This window comes from Notamacropus eugenii, chromosome 5, assembly GCF_028372415.1.
Source record: "Notamacropus eugenii isolate mMacEug1 chromosome 5, mMacEug1.pri_v2, whole genome shotgun sequence".
NCBI lineage: Eukaryota > Metazoa > Chordata > Mammalia > Diprotodontia > Macropodidae > Notamacropus > Notamacropus eugenii.
Window position 1 is genome coordinate 381509280 of NC_092876.1, and position 27586 is coordinate 381536865.

General features: G+C 36.7%; 1 protein-coding gene across 4 annotated transcripts in view; it reads left to right on the top strand.

Moving 5' to 3' along the window:
* Window positions 1-27586, top strand: part of MID1 (midline 1) — a 438516-nt gene that overhangs the window by 405598 nt on the left and 5332 nt on the right. For all 4 annotated transcript variants that reach the window (XM_072614388.1, XM_072614390.1, XM_072614387.1 and 1 more), the window contains exons 7-8: window positions 5417-5560; window positions 21825-21986. In XM_072614388.1, the coding sequence (XP_072470489.1) occupies window positions 5417-5560; window positions 21825-21986 (306 nt within the window). The remainder of the gene's footprint in view (window positions 1-5416; window positions 5561-21824; window positions 21987-27586) is intronic.

The following is a 27586-nucleotide window of genomic DNA, read 5'->3' on the forward strand; positions in this document are numbered from 1 at the left end:
TTATAGCCCATACCAGAGTTCCTCCCTAAAGCAACTTAATACTATTTCTATACTGAGGGCTTAACTCTAGTATCTTCCTGAAATAATAAAAAGTATTAGATATGAAAAGTAACAAATGGGTTTATTCCCCAGTAGGCGCACAAACCAACACATGTATGCTGGCAGAGTGCTATTTCAAGGAAAATGTACTATTACTAAGGCTTAGTATAAAGAATTTTCTTTAGTAGACCATGTATTTCAATTTTGGGTTTGGAAAATATGGTCACAGTAACCATAGATTATCCTTTTGACTTGGCATGTGTTTGATGTGTCTGTCTGAGATCAATGTTCCCAAAGCTATATTTCCGTTCAGTATGATTGGTGTTTATCCCATACTAATGTGAACATCTGGATACCTATTAAAGAGCTCTTTCCCCATCAATTACACCTTGTTAACCATCAATTCCAGATGGACATTTGGTTTATTTCTAGACATAACATAGACCTTCCTTGCAACATATGACTTTAGACCAAAGCTGCCAAGTCCAAATAGTTTATCAGACATGTGTGAGCCGGAAATGAAGCATTTATGCACTGTTTGCTACTGTTCCGTGTGTCCTGTAAGAAGAGGCAAATATGGTTTCTCTAGCACTACATCATTATACATTGAATTTGGCTTCATGAGACTTAGGATGCTTGTCTTATAAAATGTGAAATATCTAGCAATTTTTCAAAACAACAAAGTCCTTAATCTATTGAATGGTTTCCAATCAAATAAGAATAAAGAACTTAAATTTGCACATAGTGCTTGACAGTTTACAAAGTACTTTCCTCCCAAGTCCTATGATGGAAAAAACATCTAACACTAGCAAGCATGCCTTTCTCTGAAAGGGAAAGCTATTATTTTAACTTGTGACTTGCCTCAAAGTGACATATCAAGCTAATAAACCAGAAAAGTGACATTCTTTCCCTGGCTGTTGCTGTTACCATGTGTCATGCAGTACTTTGTATTTTGCAGATAGTGTTTCCTTGTATTCAGTTAGAAAGATAGATATTGATACATCTATAAATACACATATTTTCTTAAATGGAGAAAATGTCTTTAATTGTTTATATAAAAATGAGTCAGTGAATGATTTAAAGTGAGAGTAGAATATAAGGAAATCAACATATACACACACACACACACACACACACACATATATAAAATTCTGGCCCCTATAGAAACCAAGAAAATAATTAACAAATACATGCTGAACCTGGTCCTTCTACTGTGGAATGTGTTTTTTCAGTGGATTCTTTGATATAGTCAAATATAAAGTATCTCACTGTGATGAATTTTGGATTTGCATCTTCCACCTAATGGATAATTTAAAATCATACCCCATAGAACACTTTATGGATTTTGCACTTAAAACTTGAGTATTTTTGATCCAAGTATCATTCCTTGTGCCCTATTTATTCTAAGTTCTCATAAGCATTTTGGTCTCCAGCAGAACTCCACAAAAACTCTGAGGTGATCAGGTATCATTAGCCTTTTCCTAAGTACTTATCAAGCCCAGTCTTAAATCTAGCCTGTATTTATCTTAATCTCTTTTGTGTTATGGATTCTTTTGGCAGTCTGATGAAACATGTAGATCCCTTCTCAGAATATTTTTAAATGCATAAAATAAAATACATAGAATTACAAAAACAAAGCAGTTATATTAAAATGCAGTTGTTAGAATATTTTTAATAAATAAGTTCATGAACCCCAAATCAATAACTCCCCTAATCTAGAGCAGAGAAATGCTTTAGGTCAGATAAATGTTATAAACAAACATTCTAACCTTTGGAATTTATTATTCCACTTCTGAAGTTATGCATACATTTACTTAAACTCATAACTGATTACTTATGGACAAGTTTCAAAAACGCTACTTAGTGTTAATGAAAATGTCCTTCATCTGTTCTGTTTTCTTGCCCTTGAAAATAGCCATGAGTATCAGTTACTATGAAAAGTCTTTAAGAATCACCAGTAGGAATTAAACCATTTTCTTCACTGCAGTGTTTTGAAGAAATAAACTTCAAATGCCTCCCTTATCTTACACATTGAATTACATAGCATATGAGCTGGAGGAAACCTCAGGGGCCTCATAATCCAACTCTCTACCTGAAGAAGTCAGTCAGCCAGGAAACATTTATTAAACATGTGTGCTAAATGCTTAGTACAACCCTATACCTGAAGAAACCAGTCAACCACGAACAATTATTAAGCACCTAATGTTTGCTAAGGCACTCTATTAAAGATACAAAGAAAAGAAAAAAATCCCCAAAACCAAATCAAAACAAACAAAAAGTTACTGCCGTGATGGAGCTCATGTTCTCATGGGGGAGAGAATATGTACAAATAAGATACATACAGAGTAGATGGAAGATAAACTGAAAAGAGAGGCCTTAGTATGGTGGGGACTGGGAAAGGCCTCTTACAGAAAATAAATTTTGAGCATAGTTTTCAAAGAAACCAAGAAGTCTATGAAGCTGAGGTAAGATGATATTTCAGACATGAAACACAGCCAGTTTAAAGGTTTTCATTGAATAGGCAATAAGATGCAAGGCTTTGTGGCTCATTGTTTAGGTGTTGATGGTTTAGAAAGTGTGTAAAAGTTTTCTGTTCTGGCTAGAAACTCTGAGAGTCTTTTCCTTCAGTTCAATATCTTTGGGATGGTAAATTGGGCCATTGTTTGTCTCAATTCTTACCTAGCTCTTAGTCATTGAATGGGCATTACCTCAGACAAAGTGAGATCTAGAAAAGACCTTAATTTTAAAAGGCCAAGGTCACCCACTTCGTTCTAGGCTATCACCAGTCATCTTGACCTTTGTCTTGATACTGAACTCTGAAAATTTTGGAGGAGAGACGACTTTGTACAGCTCTGCCTCACTCAAATCCAATTCAGGTGTAAGTCAAGACATCATGTTCATGATATTATTGTCCTCTTTAAGAATGAAGGATGAACAACAGATGAGAAATGAAGTGTTGGGTTTGAGGAACTCCAAGTAGACCAGTATAGCTAAACCCTAGAGCGTGTAGAAGGATGACATGACTTGCACTTGATTTTGTTTTGAGTGAGGACGGGCTGTGCAGGTCACCAGCTTTACTTTCTCCTCCTGAGTCATCTGGATCCAGTGACCAGATATTCATCAAGATGACTGAAGACAACTCAGGGTGCAATGGGGGACCTTGGCCTATTCAGGTACTCACTTAGAGTGAGGTAACGCCCATTCAGTGAATAGGCCTCTTAAAGAAGTAATCAGGGAATAGCCCCTTTAATGAGCAAAAGAAAAAAACAAGTAAATCAAGCTGGGAGGGAAAGAGCAACAGTTATAGAGGAGAATAAAATGTAAGAAGACTAGAAAGCAGCTAAGTTAAGAAGAATTTTAAATACAAAACTGAAGAATTTATGTTTTATTCTAGAGGTAATATGGAGCCATTAGAAGTTGTTGAGTGTCATGGTCAGATTTTTGATATAGGAACATCACTCTGGCATTGCAGTGGAGTATGGATTGAATTGGGGAGAGACTTGGAAGAGAGAAATTAACAAGAAAACTACTGCATTAGTCTAGATGAAAGTTGATGAGGGCCTGGACTAGCATGACTGAATGAATTAAGTGAAAGGACGTATGCAAAAGATGAAGGCAGTTATGATAAGATTTGGCAAGAGTGATATATAGGGAGAGTGAAGAGTGAGCAGCTAAGAATGCCAGTGAGATTTCAAGTCTGGGTGAATAGATGGTACCCTTCACACTAATTGGTTGTTCTTTGTTCTCAAAGAGTACCAAAATGATATCACTAGACTAGAGTCAAGTTTCAATGTGTCTGATTGTGGCTGATCAGACCAACACAAGTTTGGAAGACTACCACATGTCAGGCACAATATTCAATCTGGATACTCTAAATTTGCACATTTCCTTTGAGCTGTTTCAATTCTGCTTTGCTCATAGAGAGCAGCTCCTTCTCTGACGTGGGCACGTCATGTTGAGTGGTCCTGTGCCAGTGTCTCCCAAATCACACAATCGATTCTGAAGTTCTTAAGAGAAACCTTGAGAGTGTCCTTGTATCACTTCTTCTGACCACCGTGTGAATTCTTCATAAAAGTGTTTTTGGCAAGCATACATTTTGCATTCAAACTCAAAGATGGAAGATAATTATAGCTACCATTGTACAGTACTTTAAGACTTCCAAAGCCTTCCACGTTCATTATCTCATGTGATCCTCACAATACCTTTGTGAGTTAGGTGATGTTATTATCTTTATTTTGAAGACAAAGTAAATGAAGCTGAGAGGTTTACTTGCACTGGGGTCACACAGCTGCAAAGTGCGGGAGAATTTGAACTCAGGTCCCATCAACTCCAAGTCTGAAACTCTATCCATTATATCTAGCTGTTTCTCAGATAATGAATTCTCTTCTAGACATGGTGAGATAAACCTGCTTTGCTTTTCACTGTGTGACATTGGACAAAGTACTTAGTCTGTCAAGGCCTCAGTTTCTTCAAGTGTAAAATGATGAAGGTGGAAATAAACTAATTTTCCTCCAAGGTCCCTTCCAAATCTACATTTTTGCTTCTATCATGCTTACCCAATAAAAGGTTATCCATCCAGTGAGGAATAACATCTCCCCAGATTGCCCATCATACTTTTTATGTCACTTCCTTTTTTTTTTTTTTCTGTTGGGTGAGATGGGGATTGGGAGGAGCAGAGGAGAAGTTAGTGAACATAAATGGATTTATGTTATCATTTTGCCTTTGGAAACATCATTTGATGAGTGAGGTATAGTTCAGGAAGAAACTTCTAAAGCAGAGATTCTTAACCCAGGGTCCATGAATTGACTTTTTTTGAAATATATTTTTGATATCTATATTCAATATAATTGTTTTGCTTTGTAATCCCAAGTGCTTTATTTTTGCATTTGAAAATATTATTCTGAGAAGGAATCCATAAGGTTCACTATAAGGACACCATTAAGGGGTCCATAATACATTCAAAAATGTTAAGATTCCCTGATACATAATAAAGTGAGAAATTCAATTTTCCAAATTGCTCAAACATTTTTCCAATATCTCACATAAGCATAGTCCTGGTATTTCTGCACTTTATTCTGGATTTTTCTCTTTACATGCTAGGAAAATTCTAGTAGCTTGTCTTCTTCTTCCTAATGGAATGGTAAACTGATCTCCTAGCTCAGTAAGAGTATATCTGGCCTTCCCTAGGCAGCCTGTAAAGAGAAAAGAAAGAAAAGATTCCTATGCTCGACTTTGATGAAAATCTCACTTGTAGTGGTATTGGTAGAAGTCGATGTCTATGGAGGACTGATCTTTTCTATCAAGCCTCCAACCTGCTCTGGCATGCTGGTCTGAGATGATTCAGTTAATTAATCATCTTATTCTTACTTCCAAACAGCTCCCAACTCTCCAACAATTAGAGAAGAGCTCTGTACAGCCTCGTACGACACCATCACTGTGCACTGGACCTCCGATGATGAATTTAGTGTGGTTTCATATGAGCTTCAGTATACTATCTTCACTGGGCAAGCTAATGTTGTTAGTAAGTACTGCCAATCTGGCTCATTTCTTAACTTAATCAGAAGGTCCACTATCTTTGGCTCTAATTATAAATGAAACTCAAGAAGGAGGAAAGGTAAATGTAGAATTAATGGTACTTATTTTTCCCTTTCCTGTCTAAAAAACCTCTAAGTCACCTTCTGACTGATTTCATAGATTTGATCACCAAGGAAACCTCCATTTCTTCAGTCACTACATTCAAAAAGAATCCTTCTTGTTGCCATATACATCAAAAGTGGGTGGGTAGTTGATCCTGCCAGGAGGAGTATAGAAACCATAGAGAATGACTCAGAGAAACACCAGAGGGAATAATTCACTATCCTGGACTAAGAATTCATGAGGCTACAAATAATTTTAAAGTTTAGTATCTAGGACTATTATTTGATAGAACTTAATGAGAGCTTATAATCAGGAAGACTCATCTCCCTGAGTTCAAATCTGGCCTCAGACACCTACTAGCTGTGTGACCATGGGCAAGCCATGTAACCCTGTTTAATTCAATTTCCCCATCTGTAAAATGAACTGGAGAAAGAAATGGCAAACTACTCTAGTATCTTTACCAAGAAAACCCCAAAAAGGATCATAGAGAGTCAAACACCACTGAAACAACTGAAAAACAATGCCATTAATTAGAGGCAGCGTGGTATATACACGGTACATGGTATATACTTGGTACATATAGAGCAGCCCTTTGCAGACCAAGTGGTTCAAAGCCCTACCTTGAACACATATTAACTGTGTTACCCCTGGAAAATCATTTAATTATTCAGTGCCCTCAGAAATTCTCTAATATTACAAGTCCAAGAATAGGTTCTGATGTGCAATAGAAGAAGGAATTTCCTCATGAAAAGCTTCCTATACTGATGTTATTACAGATCCTAAAGTCATTATTTTAGTGCTAGAAGGAACCTTAGGTGCTATAGACTTCAACTTTTTCACTTTCCAGATGAGGACAATCAGTCCCAGAGATCACATACGATCTCTATCATTAGAGGCAAAGTTGCCTCTAATTAATATTACTTGATGGTGTGTAGCATAGCTTAGTGAGTTTTCAGACCAAGCTATAGATCTGGCCCCTTTTGTGTTTCTCTGCTATTTCTATATATTTCCCTTAAGGCAAGGTCAACACATGTAGACTCCAAATGATACCAATGCACTAGCAAATGAAAATATTCACAAGGACCAAAAAGAAAGTTGATATATTAAGGGCTATGAGTTTATACTGCGAGTTCCAATGCACTGAAATTTTAAGTTACACCTTGTATAATCTGTGTTAATGTAAAATGCAGAGAACCAAAATAAATCCAAAAGTTTAAAGTTAATCAGGTTTAAGCTATATAGAAAATAGATGGAGAGAGAAAAAAAAAGAGAAAGATAGATGGTGAATAGAGAGATTGATATAAAGGTGTATTGTAATGTATGTGTAATATATTAAAATTATGCAATGTATTATACTATAAATTAAATACATATATATTCCAATTGAATCCAAATCAAGTCAGAAGACATTTTAAAAAGTACTCTTCTAGGTATTGGTGAAATAGAAAGTGTAGGTATGACATAGTCTTTGCCTTCATCAAGTTTATAGTCTAGAAAAAAATGGATTCTTGACATTTTCTGTGTCAAGGAATACAGTAAGAAGATGCTGTAGCCTGTAGGCCCTTTCTCAGAATATTTTTAAATTAATGAAAGAAGATACATGGGATTAAAAGGAAAACAAATCATTTTGAAATGTAGTTAAGAAAATATTTTAATTTATGAACTACAGATTAAGAACTCCCTGATCCAGAATGGGATATGACCTATAAATAGATGTGTAAAAATAATCCAAAATAACACAAGTGCTCTAGAGACATGCAGACTTCTGTGTGATAACCATGGGAAGGGATGCCACCAATGACTGTACTTATCAGTAATCATGTGATAGAGGTCGTGGCATGTTACACAGGCTTATAAAAAGACAGGTAGGAATTCAAAAGATAGACATGGAATTGGGCATTTGGGGTGCAGAGTGAGGCCAGGCATATCAGCAGCAAAGCTCAGGAACTGTCTGGAGGATGGTAAATGGTTCATTCCAGCTGGAAGGAGGAAGAGATTTGTAGATAATATGGTTTAAAAGGGCTGAATTTTGTTAAATAATGGAGTTTCCTGTCAGGCTAGTAAGTGGCAGTAGTTTCAAATTAGTTTTGCTTGGAATAAACTTATATTATATTTCATTGCATACATTCTTCCTTGAATACAAGACTGAAGCCAAAGACATGAATGGGGAAAAATAGAAAGTAGTTCTGATGCTTAGCAAAGAAATATGTTTCATGATGCACTCAAAAATCCCCAATTCCCTTATACTGGCATAAAATATGCCAATATTTTGTCTGCTCCTCAAGGTCACATCCATCTTTCCTCAGGAGTCCTGGTTGTGTTTCTGCCATAGAAACTATTGAGGAAATGGGCACAAGGATTTGAGCTTTAAAGAACCAGTGAGTTCTAAGGTAGCTCAGTGGCTAGAGGACTGGGCCTGTAGTCAGGAAGATTCTTCTTTTTGAGTTCAAATCTGGCCTCAGTTACTAGCTGTGTGATTTAGGCAATTCATTTAACTCTGCCTCAGTTTTCTTATCTGTAAAATGAGCTAGAGAAGGAAACAGCAAAACCACTCCAGTGTCTTTGCCAAGAAAACTCCAAGTGGGTCATGAAGAGTCAGACTCTACTAAAACAACTTAATAGCAAGAGTTCTAAATAAAGTAGTAAAATCATGAAGTAGAAATAATGGAGAACTCACCCCAAGTTACTCAAGTTTATTGCTTCTTTCCTGGAGTACTAGATAGAATTCTAGGCTTGGAGTCAGGAAAACATGAGTTCAAATCCTACCTCATACACTTACATGCTGTATGACCTTGGGCAAATCAGTTAATTTCCTTGAGTTTCTGTTTCCCCATCTTTAAGTCAACAAGCATTTATTAAGCTCCTACTACTTACCAGGTACTGTTTTGAGTAGTGTAGCACAGGAATAATTATGGCATCTACTTCAAAGAGTTGCTGCAAAGATCAAATGAGAGAAAATGCACAAACCTTGAGGTATTATAAAATGTGAATTATTATTATTAATTCCATTGGTCCATGAACTGGCACTAGTTGACTCTATAACTAATTTTTACTGATCCATAAAACCAAAGATATCTTATATGCTAAAACTTCCAGAATTTCAAAACCAAAAATACAGAATTTTTTTTTCCTATTCTTCTTAAAATCATCCCTCTCCCACCCTCTGTTCCTCCATCAGACCCAGTTTGTATTCATCATCCCTTGAGTCTTGGCTTTGAGACTGCTGAGAACAGATTATTTAGATATTTACTGGTAGGCTGGAGAATCCTTCTAGAGGTTGCTTATTATGAGTATGCCTCCTGCCTAAAAGTATTTCACCAATTAGAGTCATTAAATGAGTCTCCTCTTTAACAAATGCAAATTCCTCTAGGTATGTAGTGATTCAACATTTTGTATAATTTAATTGTCTGGTTGCTTTCATCTTAACAATTTAGAGAAGTTAGTTGCAGTGAAAGAATGAGAATTTTGATTGGGGTAGGAAAGAAAAAGGAAGTTGATAAACTCAAAACCATATACTTTACGCCTGCCATCATATTTGTAAACTTTTTGCAAACTTTAAAATGCTATATCAATACTAGCATTATTTTTTTAAAGACTAAGGGAGTTCAGAAGAAGAAGTTCAGCAGGAGCATCAAGGAAGGCATGATGTCACTTGTTCTTGGCCTTGAAGAATGGAAAGGATTTTATAGGTGCGAAATTGGGAGAAGACATTCCAGTACAAGGCATGCTAACAGTTAAAGGCATGTCAACAAAAATGTGGGGACAGGGAAGGCTAAGGGCACCCAGGGAACAGTGAGTAATCTTGATCGACTGTAGCATGGGGTATGTATAGGGGAGTGATATGAAGTAAGACTGGAAATGAGGATAGTAATAACTAGTGCGCAAGGTGATAAAGTCATAAAAGCTGAGGAATCTGGGCTTTATTTGGTAGGCATTGGGAAATCACTCAAGTTTTTTGAACAGGGAAGATAATACGATCAGAGATTCATCTGGATGTTTTGCGTAAGGAATCTTGGAAAGGGAAGAACTTGGAACAAGTGAGAATATTTGGGAAGCTATTCTAACAGTCCAAGCCAGAAATTATGAGTGTTTTATCTAAGGTAGTAAAACTAAGGAGTTCAATTCAAGAGATATTGTGGTCATAAAATCAATACTCCTTGGAGTCTGATTGGCCCTTTGTCGAAGTAATGGCAAGGAATCAAGGAGAAAAATTCAACTTGAGAAACTGAGAAAATATTGGTGCCAATATTGGGGAAAAAAATAGAAAAGTCAAGAAATGGAGCAGGTTTGGAAGAAGGATGTATTTAATTGTGGACATATTAAAGTTGAAGTGCTAGTGGGACATTTGGGTGGTGATATCCAACAATAAGAACTGAGGGCTAGATTTTTTTTTTTTTAATTTGGGGGCTAAAAACATAAAAGTGATAGCTTATGCTTTGAGATTGGATAAGACTGCTGAATAAGAACATATATAGAGGAAAAGTCAAAGAACTGTGCCTGGGGGAATACTTACATTTAAAGGAAAGGAAAAAAGAAGAGGAACCAAAAAACCAGACAGAGAAGGAGCAGTCTGAAAGGTAGGAGAGTTCAGAAAGGTCACTGTCATGGAATTAAAAAGTAATGAGGCATTTCAAGAAGGATGTTGTGGCCAGTATGCTTTGAAGAGAATAAGGGAAACCATGAAGTATCTATGAAAACTTATCATTAGGAGGGACCAGGTAACATTTTCAGGAAGACATAATATTTTCTGAGTATTTTTTCCTTGTTGGGTGTGTATCAAAATACGATTAAGAAAAAAATGTATTCTTTTTTTAAATGTCTTCATGAGCTTATACATTAGTTATTACTTCTGATAAATTTTTTGTTTCCAGCAAATTAACTGCTCAGCAAGTATATATTAAGGGCTTACTAGATGTCAGGCACTATGTTAAGGGCTGGAGATAGAAAGAATTTGAAATCTAATGGGGATGACAACATACATTATGAAAAAATCCCAGAGTAGGTGGAAAGGAACCTTTGGGGAGAAGGCACTAGAAACTGGGGAGAAAGAAAGGCCTCTTATAAAAGTTATCATTTGAGCTGCCTCTTAAAGGATATCAGAGATTCTAAGACAGTTTAGAAAGGAGAGCATCTTAGGTGTGACGGACAATGAGGGCAAAGGCATGAAGATGTGAAAAAAAAGTAAGTTGATTAGCATAGCGGACCTTAGAGTTAGTAACAGGGAGTAATGTGATAAAAAAACTGGCAAGATAAGAAGGTGCCAGGTTGTAAAGGGCTTTAAGTTCCAAACAAGAGTTTATTAGAGTGATAACAAGGAACCTTTGGAGTTTATTGAGTAGGAGGCGTACGTGTCACATGTGTTCTATAAAAAATCACTTTGGAAGGTGGGTTTGGGAGAAACTTGAGAAAGGAAGTCCAATTAGAAAGCAATTCCAATAGTCCAGATAAGAGGTGAGGGGAACCTGAATTACAATGATAGCTATGTTGAGTGGAGGGAAGGGGATGTATGTGAGAGATATCGTGGAAACAGAAAAGAAAAGATTTGATAACTGATTGGATTAAGCAAGAATGAGAAGTCAAGCCTGACATTGATGTTTTGAATCTGGATCAGGATAAAGGTGCCCTCAATAGTAATATGCAAGTTGGGAAGAAAGTAGAGGTTATGGAGAAAGGTAATGAGTTCTGTCTAGGACATGCTGGATTTGAGAAAAATAGGGGACAGACAGTTCAAAATGTCCAACAGGCAGTTGGTGACATAAAACTAGAGATCAGGTGTAAAAAGCAGTGTTGGATAAATCTGAGAATTATCTGTGTGGAGATGATAATTGAATGATCTTAGAAACAATGAGTCCAAATCTGAAGGGGCAAGTGTCCACACAGTGCAAGTACAGGAAAATAACACAGGGGTAGTAAGGTAGAATATATGACTTCTGAAAAAATCAGCCTAAGTCAGGGTCATTTGACGGCCCTGGTAAATAACCACCCTTACTCCCCTACCTTTATTGCTACATATACTTGTAGTTGAAGGCAACATAATAGGTTTAGATTAAAAAAAGCTATTTTTTTTTAAAAAAGTTGTTATTCAGTGTCTGACTCTGTGACCCCATTTGAGGTTTTCTTGGTAAAGATACTGGAGTAGTTTGCCATTTCCTTTTCCATTTTACAGATGAGTAAACTGAGGCAAACAAGGCTAAGTGACTTGCCATGGGTCACACAGCTGAGGCCAAATTTGAACTCAGGTCTTCCTGATTCCAGGCCTGGTACTCTATCCACTGCATCGCCTAGCTGCCCTAAAAACAATGCTATCGATGCTCAATTATTAATGTTTAGGAAATTTAATATGTCACATATTTTCTTCCTAGCCACATTTTTAAAAATCCTAGTAGTAATTATGAAGTTTTTCAATTATTGCTTTTAACCAGATCAGATATTATCAGATATAATCAGATATTAGCAACTAGAATATGAGAATCAATGTCATATTCTATTTTTACAGTTCCAAGAGTATATTACTTGGAGGAAAAACCAGTTCCACAATTAGCAGAAATCTGAGTTGTGGTTTTTGTTTGTTTTTTTGAAATCAGTTTGGGAAAGAGTAAATTTTATTTCTTCTATGTGCAGCCTCAGTAACAGAGTTAGTATATTTTTTAAAATAAATAGTTATAGTGCTAAAGTAGAATAATCTCCTCAAGACATGCAAAGTATAAAAGTCTTGTCCCTTCTAGAGAGAAAAACAAAAAAATCTTTTTCTTTTGTTTGTTCTTATTTTTTGGTCTGCATCAACTCTGTATAGAAGGAAACTGTTTTGAACCTTTTGAGTTATGACCAATGTACTTTTACCCTCACTACTCCTTCCTGGGAAGTTGATATGCTCTGCATCGTGCACCTAATGAGCCCAAGCATTTCTTTGAAACAAAAGCCCGCATTTCTTTTGTATTTGTTCTCACATAATGTCAAATGAGCCAGAGAAAGGACTACAGTATGTTAGGTGTGTCCCATCTGTGTGAAGATTTATAAGAAGAGACTGAGAAGAATTACGTTAGACTGTGAACTCCTTGAGACACAGGTAGTGTCTTTTGTCTTTTTTTTTTTTTGCTGTCTCCAGCACCTCAAATAATGCCTCAAATACAATAGGGGCTTAAGAAGTGCTTCTTGACTTGATTTGACTCAGGATGAGAGAATGCAAATTGGTTTTGATCTGAGATCACCGATCAATGGCAGTATCAGAGGTGATATGATCATTGGGCATCACATTGTGTTAAGCATCTGTGTATATAGAAGAGCTATCCATGTATGATAAAAAACCAAGGTTAATCTACAACATCTCAGGATGGAAGCATGCATTCTAAAGGGTGCAATGATGATACAGGTGTTCAGCCAGAGAGCACATGGGAACATGAGACTGAGCCAGCTCAGTCTAATGAGGAATTTCATGGTAGAAGCTAACTCTAGAAATGATAGGCTTAGTATTGTGGGATGGATATTGCTCATAGATAATATTCTAAGAAGGTGTATTTCAGAAAGTGTTAGGAAGTATGGGAAATAGCATTCAGGGAGACAGAAGATTTTATAGGTTCAGAAAGCCAAGTAAAAGGAGCAGAATTGTGATTCACCCCAAAGAGTATAATAACCAAGATTCTTCACAGATCTACAAAAAATTAAAAGTTAGACCAAAGTTCTTAAGTAACCATGTCGTATAGCTAGAATATGTAATTTGGAACAAGTTCAACTTAATGAATGGCTACCAGTATAATTTCTCAACCCCAGTTGCTTCATCTGTAAAGTCAAGATCCCAATCCCTGACCCTGTCTACCCCACCTCAAGTTGATGTGTGTGGGCACAGCAATAATACATTACTTTATATAGCCCTTTACAGTTTATAAAGTCCTTCCACATGCATTAGCTCACCCCAGATTGGGTCATTTGTAAAATGGGGATAATAACACTTGACCTTTTAAGTAAGTAGGCCAGGTATTATTATCCCCACTTTACAAATGACTTAATCTAGGTCCAAAGAGAGGAAATAGTTTCTTGTCTCTGGGTCACCTAGCCAACAAATATGAAAGCCTAAGTTTCTTCTCTTGAAATTCAGCCTTTTCACTATACATGTGAAATCACTTTGTAAACCATAGTGTTCCCCATATTTGTAGTTGTTGTTGTTCAGTTGTGTCCAACTTTTTGTGACCTTGTTTTGGGGGTTTTCTTGGCAAAGATACTAGTCATTTTCTTCTTCAGCTCATTTTACAGATGAGCTGAGACAAAAGGGTTAAGTGAATTATACAAGGTCACGTAAACTAGTAAGTGTCTGAGGCTGTATTTGAACTCAGGAAGAGGAGAGTTCCTGATTCCAAGCTCACTACTCTATCCACTGTGCCACTTAGTTGCCCTGCTCCCTACATATATAATTATCATACATAATAATAATTCAGTGAAGGAGGAGGAAGGGGAATGACAGAATTATTATTTGAGAAATACTATAGTCTTGTATACATTTCTCTGAAGTCATTTTTCCTTGGTCCTCATAAGGACAAAATAGAAAACTTTCCTCGAATTTTTAAAAACTCATGGAGCTTTGGTTAAGCAGTATTATCCCATCATGAATCAATTTACTTGAAACCAGTACTAAATCCTAACCTCATGCTAAAATAAGCCGTATTTCAGGACCTACTGCATGAAATTAGTCTCTGCAGATAAAATGGTTTTCCACCTGGCTAATTCATAAATTATTTAAATGCATAAGCACATAAAATATGTATAAATATTGTATAATAAAGTGTCTGGGAACTCCCAGATTTACATTAGATGATTTCAGGAAAGTTATCTGCCTAATGTTTGATACATAGCACCCGTTGCCAGAAAGGACTTTATGCAAGGAAGAAGCATTACATTCCAGGTCTGCCTCATTTACTGTTCAGGTGCTAAACAGATTGGTCCTCCCAAAGCTGATGTAAAACAGGAATGCAGGTGCTGACTTGACTTGGGAGCACATGCAGTGTTCTTAGCACTCATTTTTTCTAGGTTCTTAATTCAGCCAAACCATTGTAAAGTCCTGAACATTTCCAAGTACAACTGCCAAAGAAGGAGCTAAAATTAACCAACTCAATTACATAAAAGGTTGTTAGCAATTTTGTGTCTTAAAATAATAGGCAACACTAAGGTTCATCAATTCTTTTGACTAAAAGAAGTAGAGTTTGGGTTCCATTTTGATGAAAGTTTTTGTTATTCAGTTGTTTCAGTCATGCCCAACTCTTTGTGATCCCATTTGGCATTTCCTTGGCAAAGATACTAGAGTAGTTTGCCATTTCCTTCTCCAACCCATTTTACAGGTGACGCAAATAGAAATAAATGACTTGCCCAGGATCACATGGCTAGAAAATGTCTGAAGTCAGATTTGAACTCAGGAAGATGAATCTTCCTGACTACAGGTCCAACACTCTAGACACCCTAATTAAAGATTGCTTAAATCAAATTTCATGGGATGGCCCAACTGAAATGGGCCTTCAAGATCCTCTAGTCTGACTTTCACTATATACTTTATTACTTCAATTTAAACCATGATCTCATCTATTTGGGAGCACCCTGTGACTGCACATCTCACCAGCCTCTCATATCTTCTTATCCTGTACTACTCTCTTCCATATTGCCTTGTAAATCCTTTGCAAGATGTCTATTCAGCATATTCAGCACAAATCTGTTGACAATATGTGGATACCAGAGTAGCATCACAACCATTCATATCCTTTTTGCCTAGTTTCTACTGCATGGCTAACCCACCTCCTTCTCCTATAATATAGCTCTTAGATAATTATTTAGCACAACCTTTTGCTTTGTTGGTTGTTGAAAACATGTTACAGCCTACCTATGCCGAGGATACACTTTTCCACATTCTTTTGTGTGAACAACAATTTTGATTCCTTGGTGACCTGTATTGTGTGATTTACAGACATCACACAGCACTAGAAGAAAATTCACATGAGAAAAAGGTAGATTTGGGAGAGAATCCCCAAAGTCATTGAAAAGCATTGAAGAATTCCCTTCTCCTAGTCAATTCTTGGCCCAGTTTGCTGTGCACATGCAGTGTCTGTCCAAGAGATACGTACTAATGGACCTGTTGTATTTCGCTCCAAAATATATGATAGTTATTGTTTACTTTCAAATCAACAACAAAGACAGATGAGGAAAGCAGTTCTCTCCACCAAAGAACTTAAAGACTCAGAGTTTTTGTTTTGTTTTGTTTTTAAGGAAGAAGCAGCATAGCTTCATGAAACAGATTTTAGATCACGATTTGTCATCAGAAGGTCTGAGTTCAGTTCCAGCTGTGCCTCTTACTATTACAGAGGTTACTAGTTGATGCAGAGGATGGTGTGTTATACTTGGAGACTGGAAGGTCAGAGTTTAAAATCCTGCCTGACACACTTACTTATTAGCTGTGTGACCCTGGGAAAATCACTTAACCTCAGCTTAAAATGGGGATAATAACACCTACTTCTCAGGGTGGTTATAAGAGCCAAATGAGATAATCTGTGTTAAGGGATTTGCAAACCTCAACCTACTATTAAATTGCTGTCTATTATTAATATCTACATAAGTGAGGGTAAGCCCCTTCACCTTTTTCAACCTGACTGTCTCCTTCTATACTTAGACTATCTCACAGAATTGTTGTGAAGATAAAATGAGATCATATATAGGAAAAAATGCTTTATGGTTTGAGATAACACATAATTTCTGGTAGTGTGATTCTGGGAAAGTCACTTAGCCATATTTGCCTCAGTTTTCTCATCTATAAAATGAGCAGGTGAAAGAAATGGGAAACTACTCCAATATCTTAGGCAAGAAAACCCCCAAATGGGATCACAAAGAACTAGATGTGACTAATCAACTAACCAACAAGTAACAACCATAAAATATAATTTATGATTATAAATTTGTACTTATTTTTAAATATTTCTATATTTCAAAAATTGTACAGAGTGCCTTTTTTAAAATGTGAGGTGTTAAATGAGGCTTATTTCTAAGGACTTCATATTTGACTAGAAACATAAAAATCAAAATCCTTGCTAGGTCTTCATATCAGTGTCATCTGTATTTAATCCATGTAATTAAAAGAAGTTCATGAAAGGTCATTAAACATAATGTTATTTTTAGAAAAGAAGAAGAAATGTGCAAATCTATCACATCTTTACAAAGAGAGAAAGGAGGTTAGGAGTTGGTTTACAGCTTCTCCAAGGGTTTTCCGCATTGGCTATGTCACATAATGTTTTATAGCAAGATGGCTGGCTTGAATACAGGGCTCTGAAATCCCAAATGTAATTAAAATCTTATAATGAGCTATATAGTATTGAGAAAAATGTTCCTTGCCTCCTGATCTTATATGCTTGGAGACAGAAAAATGTATGATTGAAAAAAGGCAATTAAAGTTCATTATGAACTAATTATCTTGCAAGTTCCATCAATGTTCTTTAACGCTTTGGGTTATATTAGAAAATTTGAACGTTGGAAGATCACTTGATTCTACAAATTGGTTTGGAGAAAAGAAAAGTTACCATCTTTGGAATAATTTGTGGGAATTTTCTTGGAAGTAAGATGTAAAACTTAGCCTTCTTTCTCAACACTACACAGTGGGATATCTGAGTTTGGGCATTTAGAAAGAAGCTAGAGAAACCAGGCACCAGATGCAGGGGCAAGAAAAGCAAAATATTAGTAATAGTACTCTCCATGTTTTCTTCTTCCACTTACTCTGAATTCCAAAAGAAAAAATGGGAAATGTATCTTTCTTTCCATTCATCTGTTATCTCAACAATCACTTTGTAGAGTTGTTACAAGTTGCTATTATCCAAATATAAATTTACCCAAGCCACTTTTGCCCTGCAATAAACCTTTCTGTTGTTTTAACATTTTCTGAAAATTTAGTGAACTTTTCTAAGTAATGAGGATAGCCTACCTCCCTTTTTTATTTTGAAAAGATTAAAAAAAAATTAAATCATTGTTGGGCTAAGACCTTGGCTTGTATGCCAAGTTTCAGTCTGAAGCAATTTTAGACATCTGTGTTATAATGTCCCTGAAAGCATTCCCACCACTAAATTAAACCTGAGCTTTGGGGTTGCTCTGTGATATAAAGTTTATTGAAACATTTTTACGTTCACTTGCCTAGACCACATTAGCTGTTTTATTTCCACACATGAAACTAAACAGTAAAATTGTAAAAACAGAACAGCAGGTAAGAGTCTCGTTTTATTCTTTTCTTGTCTTTGTTCTATTTTGTCATTGTTGTCATCTTGATTACCTAGCTCTTGTTGAATAATAACGGTGCATTTTGGTACTCCAACCCCGGACAACGGGCATGCTTTGTTAGGATTTCTGCATTAATACTGTTGTTGTCTGCTTATTAAATTCCAAAATGAAGTTAAATGCCATTCAAGGCCCAGGGTGCACAGGTCAAAATTTTCCCTTTTTGGTGAGATTTAAATTTAATAGTTAGATTTTTGCCTCCACTAATAGGCCCTTTTGATGCCTCAGGGTGGTATGGAAATGGAACCAGGCTTCCCGAGGCTATGCTAAAAGAACAGTCCTACTGAACTGGAATGCCAGTATCAGCCTGGCAATTAACTATCTATCTGTCTGTCATTCAAGGACCAAGGTAGTTGGATGTCTGGAGAGGCTGATGTTAAGGAAGTTGACATCTATGAGACTATACCAATAAAATAACAAATCGTTGAAGTTCCAAAGCAAAATTAGCCATAGGGTTCACAAATCTCAAGGATTCTAGAGAACTGAGTTCATTCCATTCACATTAGAGGAGGAGGGAGGTTGAAAGAGATTGAGTTTGATAAGTAAGGGGCAGGGAATTACTCTGCTTTGCTACATTTTATGGCTGTCAAGTCAGGTTTTTCAAGAAGAGGCTTGCTCAGTAGGCTTTCATAGACAAGAGACAGAGAGAGGAGGAAGAAGAAGAAAAACACTGGGTGTCTGGCTGCTTCTTCCTTTGTCTTTCCCACCTTCAGATCTCTAAATAATACAGAATATTAGGCATTTACCATAACTTTAAAGAAATTAAATATTTTGTTAAAAACTTAATATTAAAATATAAGCTATACTTTCTTGGGAACTATTTTCATGTAAATTAGTTAATTGAAATGTCTAAGATTTGCTAATACCTTTTGAGTTCTTTTCTCTAAGTCCTTTTCAGGATCTTTTGTCATTTTCATTCACTTTTTCTTTAAGATTGAAGTTAGTGTGTAATTCATTCTATTAGTTCTTTTTTTTTTGCATGATTTCATAAAGGTCTTTCCAGATTTCTTTGTCTTCTCATAACTGTCCAGCTTAATTGCATTATAGTATTCCATTATAATAATGTGCAATGGGTTACCCTCACCCTGTATATGAAATCTTACAGAGCTGAGATTTGGAAATAGGACAGATGGAAAAGTTGCTCATACTAAATGACTGAAAATACATTTACTACATGCTTAATAAGTGCCAAGCCCTGTGCTTATATACTGGTAGGGGAGAAAAATCACTATCTTAAATCATGAGAAAATGACCAGAATGTCCAGTCATTAGAGATACGTCCCATCTGTATCTTATTTTTTTGACTTGACTGATTATCCCATGGTTCAATCAGTATCCTTTTTAACTCAGAAGACATGCTTTTGTAGAAATAAGTAGTTTTCACCCTTAAGTACATATGTTTTACCCACAAATGAAGCAATGTATGGAATTCCAAATCAGCTCAAGGGCACTTGTAGACTATTTTCAGCGGAGGTGGGAACACTTTCGATTAAAAAAAAGTTCCCAAGAGGTGTATATTCCTATATAGCTCAAAGAAAGGAGAGACCCAGACTTCAAATTCCAATTGATTGAGGAAATTGAGCAGCCTCCGGAAACCTACTGACAGAGCAGTCACCAGGGATAAGAGGAAGATTTTTTTGGAGTGGTGACAGATGGGGGAAAGGAAAAGGTAGGCCCTGCCACTGAAGTACAGTTTCCAGCATCCGCCAGCTTTAAAAAGTACAAAGAGAAAGGCTTGTCCATACTCCCATGATCATAAATCTGCCTGCCTCCTAACCCACATCCTGCAGCACCCCGCCATACCCAAGGCCTTGTTTTAGTTTTGAGGCCAAAAGATAGAAAGATAGCGCTAGTCAAAAGCTTTATTGACACTTTTCAAAGATCAAGCCTAGGCCTTGAGTTTCCTTTTGCTAGTATTATTATTACTGAACTAACTTAACACAGTTATGGTGTCTTATCAGGTATTTGCCTCAGTTAATGAATACCACCTCTGCTTTTCCCCCTTACTGGTTTCTTCTTTTCTCTGTCCCTGAAATCTAAGACTCAAAAGGCCTAGGGCCCAGGAGTCCATAAACTTGTTTCTGTAATATTGTGATAACAGAATTTCAACATAAGTGATTTCTTTTGTTCTCCTATGCATATTTTATGCATTTAAAAACTTTATTCTGAGGAGGGATCCAGAGACTTCACCAGATTACCAAAGAGATCCATGACATAAAAGATGCTAAGAACATTTGGCCTATAAGGATGACAGGACGGGCAGTGGAAATGTATTCTCCACTCCATTCACATGAGAGGCTGCTTAATAAAGATTTGTGGAATTGGATTGCAGGAGTTTTCCTTGTTGTTCCTAGCAATACTAATTGAAGTTTATAATCATATGAGGAAATCTTTTAAGATGGAAAAAAAATTTCCTCTACAACATGTAACTGTTGGAAATCAAATCAAATGTTTGTTCAGAACCTACTGTATGTGAAAGACAGTCTTATGCTTATTATTCAGTTGTGTCCAATTCTTTGTGACCTCATATTTTCTTTGCAAAGATACTGAGTGGTTAGCCATTTCCCTATTCAACTCATTTTATGGATGGGAAAACTGAGGCAAATAGGGTTAAGCAACTTGCTCAGGACCACAAAGCTAGTAAGTGTCTGAGGCTGGATTTAAAGTCAGGCAGAGGAGTCTTCCTGACTCCAGGTCCCATGTTCTGTCTACTGCAACACCCAGCTGATCCAGGCTTAAACAAGAAAAGTTTCAAATAGATTTTGTATATTTTCACTCTTAGATAGAATAAAACAAAGGGTAGGATAAGATTATAACATCTGAATACTTATTTTGGTCAATGGTTCATTCCATATACCATGGAATAATAAGTCAAGTCAAAAAAATAAGATACAGATGGGACATATCTCTATTGACTAGACATTCTGGTCATTTTCTCATGATTTAAGATAGAAATTTTTCTCCCCCATCAGTACATAAGCACAGGGCTTGGCACATAGTAAGCAAAGTGTGTTCGTCCTTTGTTGCTGAAGAAGACCATGCCATCAGAGAAATAACGACATGACATGCACTAGACTTTGTTTTGAGTGAGGGAGGGCTGTGCAGGTCACCAGTCTCACTTCTCCTCCAAAGCTCTCTGAATCCAGTGACCAGATATTCATCAGGATGACTGGAGATGAGCCAGAATGAAGCAACTGGGGTTAAGTGACTTGCCCAAGGTCAAACAGCTAGTGAGTGTCAAGTGTCTGAGGTGAGATTTGAACTCAGGTCCTCCTGACTCCTGCACTGGTGCTCTATCTACTGCACCACCTAGCTGCCCCAACTTGCATAAACCTTGGCCTAAAGGGGCCAAAGTCTCCTGGTGCATTCTGGGCCATCTCCAGTCATCCTGATGAATATCTGGTCACTGGTTTCAGATGACTCAGGAGGAGAAGTGAGGCTGGTGACCTGCACAGCCCTCCCTCACTCAAAACAAAGTCAAGTGCAAGTCATTTAGTAAGCAAGGTACTGGAGAGTCAGTGAGCCAACTCACTTGCAAGTCACAACATCACCTTCCCGACGTCATTGGTCTTCTTTGAGAATGAAGGACAAACAACACTACCATTCTATATACTAGACATTTTTAAATTAATTAAATTAAAAACATTTTTGGAGGAGTTAATACCCCCACCCCCAAAAAAGCAATACCTTTCAAATACCTTTCAGCTTACTTCAAATTATGCAGCTCTTGAATGCTGGTCCTTGAGTTCTAAAGTACAGTTTTTATGGGGAGAAAGGAGAAGAGAGAAAGGGAGAGGAAGAGAGGCGGGGGGAGAGAGAGAGAGAGAGTCACGACAAAATGTGTTTGATTGAAATTACAGGTTTGTGTAACTCCGCCGACAGCTGGATGATTGTGCCCAACATCAAACAGAACCACTATACAGTTCACGGGCTCCAGAGTGGCACCAAGTACATCTTCATCGTCAAAGCTATTAATCAGGCTGGCAGTCGGAACAGTGAGCCAGGAAAATTGAAGACCAACAGTGAGTGACATGAAACCTAGCCCCATCTTCTTTTACCTTCCCTACTTTCTACTGTCAGTGTCCTTTTCCCTTCTTTCCCAGAGTCTCTGTGATGCTTGACATTTGAAAGGCAAGCAATTCAAAGCAGAATATCAAGTTAATGAACCCTTCTACAGGAACCCATTATTTTGTCTCCTATATCTGTCCAAATCCTTTCACCTGTCCAGGCCCTAGATATTCCCCTCCTCCCCTCCCCCCCGCCTCGATAATTTTGTTTTTCTGGGATAGTTCTTTTTGTTTCATTTTTTCTTCCTCTCTGTTTCTCAGCTCTCAAATAGAGAGGCACTGTGGTATTTTGAATAGCGTGCTGGCTTTGGAACCAAGAGGAACTGGGTTCAAAGCCTGACTCTGAAACTTACCAACTCTGTGACCCTGATTTCGTGGTTTAACCTCCTTGAACCTCTAGTTTCCTCATTCTTAAAATGGAAATGCTTTCCCTTCTCTATAAGGAACTGTTGTTTGGATCTAAATTTGTGATTTCAGGGTGGGGAGCTCTCATTGTGTAAACCCCCAACCCTGTGAATGCTAGTCAGTAACTCATCTGTAACTTACAGCCAGGAGGAACTTTTAGTTTTAGAGTTTAGTGACTTGCTCATGGTGATATAGTCAGTATATATGAAAATTAGGACTTGATTTGGATCTTTTTTGTATCCTATTTATTTATTCTATTCTATGACATCTCCAGTGGTCCTGATCTATATCTTGCCACTGGACCCAGATGGCTCCTGAGGAGAGAGTGAGGTTGGCGGCTTTGCCCAGCCCTGTCTCACTTAAATCCTACTCATTTGCAAGTCATGACATCACCTTCCTGATGTCATGTCCTCTGCTAAAATAAAGAACCAACAACAGCATTCTATATGCTTGACTACATTGCCTCTCATACAGGGTTGTTCGTAAGATTAAATGACATTAAGCTATGTTGTTTAGTTGTTTTTTCAGTGGTATTTGACTCTTCATGATTCCTTATAGGGTTTTCTTGACAAAGATACTGGAATGGTTTGCCGCTTCCTTCTCCAGATCATTTTTTTATAGATGAGGAAACTGAGGCAAGCAGGATTAAGTGATTTGCCCAGGGTCACACAGCTAGTAAGGGCTTAGATTTTCCTGATTCCAGGACTGACACTCTATCTACTGTGCCACCTAGTTGCCAAAGATTGAGGTATAGAAAAAGTTCTTTGAAACCTATAAAGTATTATACAGATAGTCAATGGTGGTATTATTAGAATTTTATTGCCATTATCTCATTCTCACTAACTTAATTTGGTTGGGAGTTAAATAGAAATAATTAGAAGGCAAATGACTGTTCTACTATTATTTTTGTAGAGTTAGTATTCTGTAGACTTTTGTACAAGTGGCTTTTTTTGATAATTAAATATGGATAATAGAAAATAACCTCATCTTCTGTAGACTCACAAGAAATATCTGGAAAAAAACTATAGTAGTGCATAGAACACCTGTACGTACTTTGTCTTGTTCTCACACAATTTTAATTTTTCTGCTTTGTCTCTATATTTTATTTTTTTTTATTTAACTTTTAACATTTATTTTCACACAATTTTGGGTTACAAATTTTCTCCCCTTTTATCCCCTCCCTTTGCCTCTATATTTTAAAAGCTTTTCATTCCATATAGTTTGGAGGTTGAAAAACAGCATATGGTATATTGATGTGTGTTAGAAACATTGTTGCTTATATGTATCAATCAGTATCATGTCCAGGTAATTATGGGCAACAGCTGTGTTCGTAAAGATGCTTAAGTTCCAGTACAAGTTATTTGCTAAATCCTGAAGGATATTTGGGGTTTGTATTTCCAGGAGTGCAAACATGGCACATATACATTAGCTGTGTGATCTTGGGCAAGTCACTTAATTTATTAAAGATCTAGGCAGTTCTCTCATATTAAAAGTTGCAGAGACGGTACCAACCAGCCCTGGTAGAGGGTGTTTCTTCCCCCTGAAGTTCCACATACAAATTGAAATCTAGCCACTCTATGGAGCCCTTCTGAATATCTGATATGCTAAATTTTTGTAACTTGTAATAATAGTATTGCACAGTTTGCATCACTTCATTGTATAATCTGAATTAATAAATCTAGGAGCATAAAGGCTAGCCTTCCAATAATTTAACGATTTAAATTATCTGACCCTGAATCTTTGCTATAAATCCCTCCATTTCTATAAATATTTTTTCTCATTCTTCTCATTTTTGAGGGGATTCAAAAAGAAATGGTCTTGGAGTAGGCAATTATCCTTTCATGTGTAATGTTCTATGGATGGTTATACAGGCAGATAAAAATTGTTTTTTGTTTAATAAAAATATTATCATTATTCATATAGCTCTCAAATTAGTTTTTAAAGCAATGGCAAAGCAGGGTTTCCATGGCTTCACCTGTCAATCTAATTAGGAGCAAGTAAGCCTAGCAAACACAGAAACAAACCTAAGTTAGAGGAGGAAAACTATTAGACCCATTTGATTGGGTTCTATTTTTAATTGTCCTATAATTAATTTAAATTGTTCAATTTTTAATTCTTTTCTACTATCATTTGATAACTGACATGTACAGAGAGCCAAAAACATGACTCTGAATATAAGTAGGATCATATTTGGTAGTGATTTGTCTTCTTTGTACATCCTGAGTGCTTTTCAAGTAGCTATTCACTAAATACTTACATTAGTTTGATTTATTATGCACTACTTATATTCAAAAAAACCCAAACCTGTTATTTCAAAACTCAATCATTGCATATTAACAATTCTTTTTTTTTGTAATTTGAGGTCATACAGGGCTGCCCAGATAGAATTTGAATCTTTCATTTTTGGAGCACAAGCAGCTATTTAATGTTTGACTCAATTTTCAAAAAGATATTTTAAAATTGTAACATTTCTAAATAAGAGCAATAGAGCAAGACAACTGAAGAGTGTGCCATGTAAAAGAGTTTGGCTGGGTACAATGGCACCCACCTGTAATCCCCAATACTCAGGAGGCTAAGATGATAGGTTCCTTGAATTCAAGAGTTCTGAGCTAGAGTAAGGATAAAGCCCATTAGGTGTCCTCACCAAGTCTGGCACTAATATGGTGAGCCTCTTGGAAGCTGAGGGCCACCAAGGAGAAAGAGAATTTTAAAAAAAGACTTAATTCAGCTTGACCTCAAAGGACAGAAACATACATTGACATAGAGCTAAAATGACCTGAGAGCTTATCTAGTCCAGGAGTTCTTAAACTGTTTTCATGGATTGTGACCTACAGTTTATAAGAAGCGTTGAATTCTAGCTCAATAGGAACAATTATTAGAAACTGCAGAGAGGCAGAATTCTATTCAGCGGGAGGAAAAAACCTCAAAATGTGTTCCAAGTAGAATGAGCTTCCTCGGAAAGGAGTGACAAACCTATTTTCAAATATGTGTTTCTATGGGCATCCTGATAGATAAACATAATGGAAAATATCTGAGTATTTTCATCCAAATGATATGTATTCACTTATGGTATAATAGAAAGAGTGCTGGATTTGGGATCAGGATCAAATCCTGACTCTCTAATTTGCTGCTTGCATGACCAGGACATCACTTTCCTCAGTCATATAATGAGAGGGTCAGACTAGAAGACTGTGAAGGTCTCTTCCAAGTCGAAGTTCTCTGGGTGTCATTTTTTACCCAGGTTTTTGTAGCTATTTTTACAAAATTCTCTGAGTTGCTTTTTCCAGTGTAGCATAGAGCTAAGCACACTATATTTTAAACACTGTTTAAGTTCACAATGTCCCCACATCTTTGGAAGCTTTTCCTTAACATGGAACGGATGTTCAAAAGGAAGGACTTTTGAAGGTGACAGTGTCATAGTTGTAGCCCAGTGGTGGCTACATTTTCTTCAGCATGAATGAGTATATTACTGGACTCCTCATCAGGTTCAGAAAGGCAGCCATATGTCTTGGTATAACTTTGTTGACCATGATTATTGTCTGTGAGTTCTCACTAAGGAGAAGATATCTGCCAATAGCAACAGTTTCTGCCATGTTTTTACTCTGTATTATTTTGGATGAAGTTGTAGCTTATTTCCTGTACTTAACTGCCTTATACCTAATGTTGTTCTACAGTACAGGCAATCTTCCAAGGTAATATTGAATTGTCATGATAATAATAATAGCTATCATAAGAGATGGAATCAACAAGAAAAGGACTTATTGAGAATTTTCAACTGTGCCTCTGCCCAGGGAGGTTTTTAATAATGCCCAACTCATTTAAATGTAAATATGGATAATAAAATGGGCAGACATAATTAAAGCCTGGGGAAGGAAAGCCCAGACCAGAAGAGCATGTATACCACCTTTGGGGATAAAATACGGCACGTTTTTATGGCTGTCCTAAGGTCGTTGTATTAATACTTCATCCATTGCAAATTAAATTAATGTCAGCACACACACACACACACACACACACATATGTGTATAATTAAAATCCATAATGTTACTGTATTTGCTTGCTTATGGTTTGGATCCTATTACATGATCTGAATATATGCAGTCATTCCACTAAAATTAGCAGAGAGGAGATAATCAACATGAATATGATCTTTCCCTCTCTCTCTTAATGTTAATCTACAGAAAGAGCCATTCCATTGTTGGTCGGAAAGGACTTCTGCAAATATACCTCATAGAATGCTACAATAACATTTCAGAAATGTTGGCTATTAAGAGAATTTCTGTAAAGTGGTATTTTCACATTACCTTGCATTCACACTCCCTGTCATAAGACAAATTGAAAATTGTGATCAATAAACCTTCTTTCTCCCCTCTCTGATCCATGCTCTAAACAGTTGTCAGTTATATTCTTCTTTAAAATGTCTTTAATTTTTTAATCAGCAACAACAACAAAAATATCCTTTCTTTGCATACTTCACTAGGGAAAAGAAAAACAAAACCCTTGAAATAATGTGAATAATAAGAAAAACATTTTTGCATTGGTCGTGTGTAAAACATGTCTCAGTGTGCACTGACTTGATTACCTATCAGGAAGTGGGAAACATGCTTCATCATAGGTTCTTCGGAATCACATTTGGCTATTGCATCAATCAGAATTCTTAGCAAGGGTGTGCTGGAGTCTGCTTGAACCTTCTCCCCAGAGCTGGTTGTTAAATGCTTTTATTTGAGCATTTGTACCTCATGAATTGGTGAACTACAAAACCAGGATGGGAGATATCATTTCATTGATTCTTTTGATTCAAGAAAGTGTTGGGGAAATATGAGTCACACAGGTTAAATTTAAATTTGTCCTGTGCTTTTTTTGTTAAACATTTTCCAGCATACCCTGCTTCTTAGTGATTCATTTGTGAAAGTTCTATTTATGAAGTGCAGCTCTGACCTTGTCATTCCCCTGCTCAGTCAATTCCAGTGACCTCCATATTGGCAAGTTCTGTGGCATATTAAATGCTATTGTAGAGCAGCAGTGATGTTGAGAATGCTTTACATTGTGAACATCTCCTTATCCCTCCCCCTTAGGACATTTCATCTATCCTCACCTCCTCCTTTTCTCACCATTCTTCTGCCCCAGCCCTTTTAAGATAGGAATTTTCC